The sequence below is a fragment of the Danio aesculapii genome, chromosome 7 (genome assembly GCF_903798145.1).
Source record: "Danio aesculapii chromosome 7, fDanAes4.1, whole genome shotgun sequence".
Classification (NCBI taxonomy): domain Eukaryota; kingdom Metazoa; phylum Chordata; class Actinopteri; order Cypriniformes; family Danionidae; genus Danio; species Danio aesculapii.
This window is the reverse complement of record NC_079441.1, coordinates 5832921-5842920: the sequence shown is the minus strand read 5'-3', so window position 1 is coordinate 5842920 and position 10000 is coordinate 5832921. Positions and strand designations below refer to the sequence as shown.

At 41.1% G+C, this 10000-nt stretch overlaps 1 protein-coding gene across 5 annotated transcripts in view; it reads right to left on the bottom strand.

Moving 5' to 3' along the window:
• clcn3 (chloride channel 3) overlaps window positions 1-10000 on the bottom strand; it is a 97963-nt gene that overhangs the window by 43836 nt on the left and 44127 nt on the right. For all 5 annotated transcript variants that reach the window (XM_056460974.1, XM_056460977.1, XM_056460978.1 and 2 more), the window contains 4 exons: window positions 9763-9932; window positions 5677-5776; window positions 1208-1395; window positions 820-942 (listed from right to left, as the gene is read on the bottom strand). In XM_056460974.1, coding sequence (XP_056316949.1) covers window positions 820-942; window positions 1208-1395; window positions 5677-5776; window positions 9763-9932 — 581 coding nt within the window. The remainder of the gene's footprint in view (window positions 1-819; window positions 943-1207; window positions 1396-5676; window positions 5777-9762; window positions 9933-10000) is intronic.

Below are 10000 nucleotides of genomic sequence, written 5' to 3'. Positions count from 1 at the left end.
GGGTAATAATAGCTATATGAACCAAAATCGTTCTTTGTACCAGGCTGTAAACACCTTTTTTCTGCTGTAAAGTTGGCCATTCTAACAGTGGGCTCAATTGCAATTTGCTCTATTATGAAGCCAGGACTAGCGGAATTTTGATGAATTGCAGTTTCAGTTACTTCCGTATTGGCTTCCCGAGAGAGAGCGGGAGGTTCCCGCTTGGTATGAACCCTGCAATTAAGACTTTCTCCACAAGAAAAAATAGTATAGGGAACACTGTGAAAAATTCAGCTCTGTTAAACATCGTTTGGGAAATATGTGAAAAAGAAAATCAATTTCACAGGAGGATGAATAATTCTGACTTCAACTGTATTTACAATAAAATATAACACTTGATCGATGGCTCTCACATTGTCCCACACCTACATTAATATAGTACAGAATACAGTCATTTATTTAAGTAAACTCCCCTATAGTGCATGTGTTTGGACTATGGGGGAAACAGGAGTACCCAGAGGAAACCCACACCAACACAGGGAGAACATGCAAACTCCACACAGAAATGTCAACTGACCTAGCCTAGCCCTATATAGTTCCCCTAATATTATGACATCAGATGAATGTCATCTATGGCTGATTTCTTCAGTATATCTTCCTTTGTGTTTAATTCATCAGCAAGTCAAACGGGTTTGGAGTAAATGATGACAGTTTTTATGTTTGGGTGAACTATCCCTTTAATAACGACTCACCAGATAAACTGGTTTCCTATTGAACACTGAATGTAAAATATGAGGTAAAAGCAGTGGTGTATTGTGTTTAATGGATGTGCATGAGTACCTCAGGTATTCCCGAGCCGCAGGCGTACGGCGCAAACACCTTCACCAGAGACACGGCCAGAAAAGCGAAAGACAAAGCCCAGAAGGTGAACATGAAGTAGTTCATGATGTACGAGCCGGGACCCTGAAGCAGACACAGGACAGACGTCAATACACACAAAAACATCGTCATGTGATTGATCTTCACTAGATTGGGGTCATGTGGATACTTAATATACTATAAACTCAATATCAATACTTTTAGGATACATTATGCAGCCCTTGCATAAATAAAATTAATTAAAAGTAGGGGAGATGTTCCACCTATAAAGAAGGTAAGGTCTCAAAAAACGTATATATAGCACCCTAACCCCAACACAACAGTGGTGTATTGAGATGTGCAGACTGACCTCTTCCTGACCCAGGATCAGCTCGGCCCATGTCTTCCACTGAGGACACTTGTCTCTCTCGGCGAAGGTGGTCTTGTTGGAGCCCCAGCAGCACTGCTCGTGATTGAACCACATGGCACTGAGACACACGCCCTCCTTCAGGTCGTTCATCCAGTCGGCGGCGATGTCGATCCCGCCAGCTAATGCTCCTGAGGGGCAACGCACACATCAGGAGTGCTTACAAATGTAGGGTTACCACTTTTAATACAAAAAAATAAGGGAAGCATACTGCAGTGGGGGCCACATCCCTAATTACAGGCCCAATGTCTGTGGTCAGGACTGGATTAACCAATGGGAATTATGGGCACAGGCCCAGGGGCTGATGAAGATTTTTATTTACTAAACCTATATGAAGACACATTTAATTGGGTGAGTGGAGGGCCCTACGTATCTGCCATTATATATCTTTGAAAACAGGTGATAGGTTAAAGCAAAGGGGTCATAAAAGAGCATGAGAGAGGACTTGGGGATGCAATAGCCGCATTTCCACTATCGGGCCAGTGCGAGTCAGGGCTTTAATCGGGCCAGGCCGGGCCAATAGCCCGGGAGGTTGAGAAATGAGGCCGAAATCATGTCGCGTTTCCACTGTCGGGCTAGTTGCTCGCAGCCCGTCACGCAAACACGGCCCCCAGAACGTCCCCCAAATCAAACGTCACACAACCCGCCCACTTCAGCGGGAACAAAAAAACTCAAATTATAACCACAAACACAACCTGGCATCACTACGAGAGCTGGAAGATGGAGAACACCGAAGCGATTGCTTTTTTACTGTTTGTGGTCTGTTGGTGTAAGGCCAGCACAAAAGTATCAACACTTTTTGTGAGGGAAAACATCATATGCATGTGTGCTTTTAAGCAAAATGTCTAAATGCCTCAAATAAATAAATCACATGCCAGTACTGTCTGCTATCCATTTTTTCTTCTTAGTGAGTTGATCAAGCGCGATAGCAAAACAAATGTAAGGGAAGAAAGCATCTTGTCTCCTCTTTACCTGACAGGAAAACTCCGCCTTTGTATGTAACCCCGCCCCGAAGCCCCAGTTGGCCCTCCTTGGCCCAAGGTATTCGGCGGGCCAAAAAAGGCCGGACGCTGGCCCCAAGGAAGCCCCGCTTTGGCTCGATTACGCCCGGGAAGTGATAGTGGAAACGCGACTGGCCTTGGCTCGCCCTGGCTCGCTCGCTTTAGGCGCGATAGTGGAAACGCGGCTATTGAGAACCATCTGTGTCAGAAAGGCATGAAATGTAAACAACAGATGTTGAAACTGTCATGTATATTTGAAAAGACACATACTGTCTGGGAGAGAAGAGTCCAGTTTAGATGTTTGAAACGGATACTAGTCATGATTAACCAATGTGAACTGTATGTGGAAAAACGGTGATGATTATATTAGATCTGTACATTATAAGGGCCAACAAGAAGAGGGGTCTTTAAATAGGGGTCGTAAAGGCGTAGGAGCTGGAAGAGGCCTGTTGAACCAGTAAACAGCTGTGAAAACACAAAGGTGGGAGAAAGCAAGGATAAAGGTGATATTAAATTTGCGGGACACTGGATTTATCCTGGGGAGAGACTGAGATGGGTCTGCTCCAGGCTGTCTGCTTTTTTGGGAAATATTCCAATAAAGTATTATATTCTTCTGATATTCATAACCCCAGTCTGAGCTTGATTTAGTAAGAGAAAAGCCAGAAACCACATCAGGGCCCGTCCGCATTTGGGGCCCCTGCAAGGGAAAATGCAGATTTTGGAGTGTCTATTTAGGCTTAGTGCAAATAGCGCACCTCGTTGGAATAAACTAGTTCAGCGATTCACACCCATTACCGTTTGATTGACAGAGACAACGTTACTAAAGAGCGCAGTAGACAGCAGCGCGAGTCGCGTATCTCATAAGGTGCATGGGAACATCTTTTGACGTGATCGACCATGAACCCGGTTCGAATCCAGCATCTGATAAACACATTCTTTCCCCCCCCCCCCCACTACATATCAGATTTGGCCTACTCTTCATCACGAGGAAGACAAGTAGGAATCATTTATAAGTGAGTGTATTATGGAGGACTCAGATTCATAGAGCTGGATTGGAAAGGTGTTATATTAGATTAGATTTAATTTATTGTCATTACACATGTACAAGTACAAGGCAACGAAATGCAGGTAAATGGAACCCCCCAACCGTGCACAGACATCACAACTCCAGGGAAGACAGGTCACAGGAGGTGGAACAGGAAATAAGATACATTTAGGAAATAGAGGCAAAAAAGCCCCAGCAATCTAGCACAAAAACACACCGACAAGACATAACATTGCCACAGGGGATGGGAACAGGGGGTGTGGATATAGTATATAGTCCGGTAAGGGCGGGCAGCCATCAGGTCCTGCAGCCATGGAGGCGATGGTCACAGACCTGCCTACCCCCTCCAGTGGGTGAAAGCATACGAAGGCGTTGGATTGGGGCCAGGAAGTGTCGTGCTGTTTATCTGTGTGTGTGTGTGTGTGTGTGTGTGTGTGCGTAAGCCTGTATCCAAATCATATGCATTATAAGTCGAAATTATACATTAAAATTACCCTTAAATATACATTTTAGTACTGCTTCAGTGAACTTGAACAAGTATCCATTTTATTTTCACTAGCTGTATTAGTATTTTTTTCCAGTGTGCTTTAAATGCTTTAAAAATAAGTTAAATCTTTGTGGACAAGAAATATATGTACTGTATATCATTTATTTTAAAAATGCAGGCAATACATTATAGATTCATTTTATTTATCAAATATTATTTTAATCTTATTCAACTATAGGGGTGCGGCTAGGTTGGGGGCCTACAACACATTGTGCCCAGGGGCCTCTGAATTCTTAATCCGGGCCTGTCAGTGGTGGTAAATCGCAACTTATAATATGTTTTCAGGAAAGTATGAACACTTGGACAATAAAATAAACTGTCTTTTATTGAAATCTGTATAAACAGATGCAGTCAGTCGTTCTCTTTTACAACTCTGAGAATCCGAATCAGAAAGAGCTTTATTGCCAGGTATGTTCACACATATGAGGAATTTGTTTTGGTGACAGAGCTTCTACAGTGCAACAGGATAACAGAGACAGGACAAAAAACAGATAATAAATATATATTAAATATAGAAGTAAGTAGTGAGTGCAAATATACAGATTGACAAGTGTATGTACATGTTTATTACTATATACAACGTTATATGTGCAGCTGTTATGTGCAAATTGGCATGTAAAGTGTGTTGTTAAATAAGTGTATATGTGTATAAGAGTGTATAGCAAGTAGTGATGTTGGTTCCACAATTATTATCATCAAGTGTTCATGAGATGGATTGCCTGAGGGAAGAAACTGTTTCTGTGTCGGGCTGTTCTGGTGCGCAGTGCTCTGTAGCGTCGACCAGAAGGTAAAAGTTCAAAGAGGCAGTGTGCTGGGTGTGAGGGGTCCAGAGTGATTTTGGCAGCCCTTCTGCTCGCTCTGGATAAGTACAGTTCTTGGGGAGTAGGAAGGGTTGTACCAGTGATTCGCTCAGCAGTCCGAACTATTCGACGTAGTCTTTGGAGATCGTATTTAGTAGCTGAGCTAAACCAGTCAGTTATTGATGTAGCACTCTAGCACTGATATAGCTGATGTTGTGTTTAATAGTGTGGTACACTGCTGTAACCTAGACGAGAGGAGAACATACTAATGAACCTAATTTTAAAGGGTGGAACTGATAACAGATTTTGGCTAAAATATTTGTCATTATTTGCAGTAACACCTATCCAAACATGGAAACAGCACATAGGCCTACATAAACCAACAACACCAAAATCAACTTCTAATCTACAGCTGCAGTGTCTGAGGGTCAAAGTGTGTGTTGTTGGAGGTCAGCCAATGTAGACCACAGTGTGTTAGCACAACATTTTTAATTACATTTAAAATCTTGGAGAAGGTTAAAGGAATTAACTTTGACCCAACGCCTGACCAATGACTAAAAATGCCAGAGCTAGAGCTCAAGGAGAATTAAGAAACAGCAGAGTTCAGCAGAATGCCTTCAAAAGATTAAACCTGGACTCTTGGATTAATGGTGTGTGTGTTTGGGTTTTAAGTGTGTTTGCTTTGTTTGAGTGTGTGTGAGAGCATGAGTGAATTGTGTATTGGAGTTTGAGAATGTGTTTTTGAGCATGTGTGTGTGCATGTATTTGAGTATGCGTGTGTGTGGGGCCATATCAGAAGCCGTTTATATATATATATATATATATATATATATATATATATATATATATATATATATATATATATATATATATATATATATATATGTGTGTATGTGTATATGTGTGTATATATGTGTGTATATATATATATATATATATATATATATATATATACATATACATACAAATTCACATATGCGAATGAATGAGAAAGTGTGTGTGTGTGAGTGTGTGTTTACCTGATGCAAGTCCTGTCAGTGTGACCACCAGCCAGCCGGACCAGGCGTCGTACAGACTCTTGGTGAATTCCCATGCTGACTCCTTCTTTTTGCTGTTTATCTACATGGGGAAATAAAACTGTGGTAAATACACATGATGCCCAGAGCAGCTGATCCAGGAGCTGGAGTTCGTATGAAACAAAATCCCACTCTGCGGTCAATATCAGCTCCGGTTCCAGCAGGAAGATCATTTGAATGAAACAACGTCTATTCAAATGTCCTCACGCTTCAGTGTTGCTGCTGAAGATGAAGAGAAACCTGAACGCTGCACCAGCAAGCCAAACACCGCCATTACACTATAGTAGAGCTGAAGGATAAGACAAAGCTCTCATATCACCATATATGTCATCTCACAGCCTGATAATGATATATAATACCATTTATGTCAATTCAATTAATAGTTTGTATGTATTGACAACATGTAATTGAACATTATTTACATTTTAAAGTCAGAAAAGTTTATTACGGGCTCTATTTTAACGATCTAGGTGCAAAGTTTAAAGCGAATGGCGCAAAAGCATTAAGGGTGTCTGAATCCGCTTGCTATTTTAAGGATGGAAAAATATGCTCTGCGCTGCCGCATGGTCTAACAGGGTTGTGCTTATTCTTTTAATGAGTACTGGGAGTGTTTCGAGCATAATGTGCATTAAACCAATCAGAGTCTCATCTCACATTCTCTTTAAAGGCATTTGCGTTGCACCTTGGCGCATTTACGGTTTACACGGCAGACTTCGTTAGTGGAAAAACTGTACGCGTCGCTAGAGAGAAAACAGTTAAACATTTAGTTTAATTTAGTGAGTCGCGCCACTGCGAATCAGTTCAGTTCAGAATCAACCGAATGAAGCAATCGTCCGTGAATCATTCAGTTCAGAATCAACTGAATGAAGCAATCGTCCGCGAATCATTCAGTTCAGAATCAACCGAATGAAGCAATCGTCCGCGAATCATTCAGTTCAGAATCAACCAAATGAAGCAATCGTCCGTGAATCATTCAAATCAGAATCAACCGAATGAAGCAATTGTCCGCGAATCATTCAGTTCAGAATCAACTGAATGAAGCAATCGTCCGCGAATCATTCAGTTCAGAATCAACCGAATGAAGCAGTCGTCCGTGAATCATTCAGTTCAGAATCAACCGAATGAAGCAATCGTCCGCGAATCATTCAGTTCAGAATCAACCGAATGAAGCAATCGTCCGCGAATCATTCAGTTCAGAATCAACCGAATGAAGCAGTCGTCCGTGAATCATTCAGTTCAGAATCAACCGAATGAAGCAATCGTCCGTGAATCATTCAGTTCAGAATCAACCGAATGAAGCAATCGTCCGTGAATCATTCAGTTCAGAATCAACCGAATAAAGCAGTCGTCCGTGAATCCTTCAGTTCAGAATCAACCGGATGAAGCAATCGTCCGTGAATCATTCAGTTCAGAATCAACCGAATGAAGCAATCGTCTGCGAATCATTCAGTTCAGAATCAACCGAATGAAGCAATCCTCCACGAATCATTCAGTTCAGAAATCAACTGAATGAAGCAATCGTCCGCGAATCATTCAGTTCAGAATCAACCGAATGAAGCAATCGTCCGCGAATCATTTAGTTCAGAATCAACCGAATGAAGCAATCGTCCGCGAATCATTCAGTTCAGAATCAACCGAATGAAGCAATCGTCCGCGAATCATTCAGTTCAGAATCAACCGAATGAAGCAATCGTCCGCGAATCATTCAGTTCATAATCAACCGAATGAAGCAATCGTTCGCGAATTATTCAGTTCAGAATCAACCGAATGAAGCAATTGTCCGCGAGCCATTCAGTTCACAATCAACCGAATGATAAATCGAAAGTGAATCAGTTCAGGAATGGCGATGTGAAAGCAAAGGTCCTACAATCTCATCTGTAACGGCACAAAACAGTAGATTATCATCTCATTCTGTAGCACCTTCACTTTGTGAACTGCAGAAGAGTGTATTATTATCTGGATTGACAGCGGATGGGTTTTAATAGCGCTTATACGCTGTGCTGAAGTCTCGCTCATGACGATCCTTGAAAGTGCGTGATTGAGAAACGCGAGTTTCACTCAACAGTATATTACATTATACTACTATGATTGTCAGTTATTTGTGTTTAATTGATGTACAACTGCTGCATTATTGATGTAATGTTTGAGTATTTAATGACGTCTGCATTACTATAATCTACATGCATATTGTATAGCTATGACTCAGCACATTTCTAGTGCTGCTGGTGTCCATCATACAGTGATGCGACTTTATTACTAATCATGTTAATTTATTCATTATAGAACCACACATGTGCAAGAATCGTATAAAGCAGCATCATAATTTTTCAGCAGCATCCACTACTGACTGAAATTCCTGCCCTTCTCATCGCGGGAGGATTCATTGTGCACCAACGGCCCCGAGACTGTAGCTCAAAGCCCAGCTTCATTTCAACCTCCTGGTATCTGAATATATATATATAAAGGACTTTTATAATAGTTTCCTTATTGTTGATTTGTGAGCAATCAGCATTATTTATTTACATCCTATATTGTGAAGCTTTCTTTCATTATTATTTGCGCACGCTCGTTGATGTTAATATACATACTGAGACGATTGGCACTGTAATAGTAACTAGAGCAGCCCAGTTCTTAAAATTTCTAAATTCAGTTCTAATTTCCAGCAAACGAATAAATGAACGATAATAACGAAGTGTGGTCAAAATAAATAAATAAATAAATAAAAATATCACAGTTATATCCAAACACACGTCCTGTTCTTATGCCCCATATTGGATTAGATTAGATTCAACTTTAATGTCATTACACATGTACAAGTACAAGGCAACGAAATGCAGTTTAGGTCTATATGGTGATGCAGACGTCTCCGAAACCCGACAGGTGGACAAATCTAAACTTGTGTTCATTAAAACAAATATAAATATGCATATAATAAATAATACTGATAATAATAATAACATTATACAAAAGCAGATTGTCTGGAATAAACTGAAAAAACCCTCCGACATGAAGGCATGGAGGCAGTGGTTTTTATATTCATGTAGAAAATAATTATAGGGTACATGCTGAGCTAGTGTGTTTCCCATGCTGATAAACTTGCGGTGACCTGTTATTGTGAGTTTTTTTCCATTTTATACGGTTCTTTTTACAGCATCGATGTTGTAATGTAATTAAAATATAATCAACTAAACATATTTTGACATTCATTTAGCTGTTCAAGCGTAAAACGAGACAAAAAGCCGCTTGCTCGCATGCGCCCATCAGAATCAGCAAGCTAGCGCAGAAGCTCCATTGAATATACTGGGGTAAAATAAATGTTCCTATTATAAAGACATGGGGGGGGGGGGGGGGGGTAATTTAATGCAGTGCTTCTTGTACAATCTGAGACCTGCTTTATATCAGATATCACTCAGCTAGAGAAAAATCGCTGATTTTTAAAGAAAACAGACCTTAAATGCGCAGATTTTGCATTGGCATACACTTCACCGGAAACGATTAACCCAGGTTACTGACAAATTAAAAGTCCTATTAGCATGCTTCGGCATATACCCCCATTTTTTTAACATTTTAATCCTTAATTTTTTTTCAGATTTAAAGATATTTGTGTATTGCTGTACATCCTGTGTGTAAGCGTTTGAACCAGTATAGGCACTTAACTAACATGCTCTGCACTGGACTTTAGCGCAGCTTTTATTTGGTCAATGGTGTGGTCTATTTCATTTCAGGGCTTTCCCCTTCAGATGACACATACAAGGGGAGAAGGTCAATCAAAGTGTTTCCCCTTAGTGTTTTTACCCTTAGTAGCTGGCTATATTCACACGCTGCTGCCACACAACTGTGTTTAAACCCCTTGTAAAAGTGAATTTCCTCTTCAGATCAGCATGCGATTAAAACAACGTGGCATAAAACGTGACAATGAAACCTGCGCCAGGCTAAAACTAGCAAAAAACCCCCCCCCACTTGGACCATACTTAACACCACATTTTGCAGAGTGTATTATACTAAAAATGTTAGCTGTTAATATCTGACCTTGCGGTGCCGCTCTCTGTCTTTGCACTTCTCTCGGACCCAGTCGATGGTGTGGAAGTCGTCGTAGGTCCCCACTCCTGGAATGGGCTCTTCCAGCAGATCCAGCAGGTGGGTGGAGCTACTGGCTCCTCCCCCTCCTCCACCCCCGTTAGTCATGGCGTAGTTCGATCCTACAAACACACACACAGACAAGACGACTCCTGAAGAAAGGGCTACAATACACACTGTGACTCAGTCC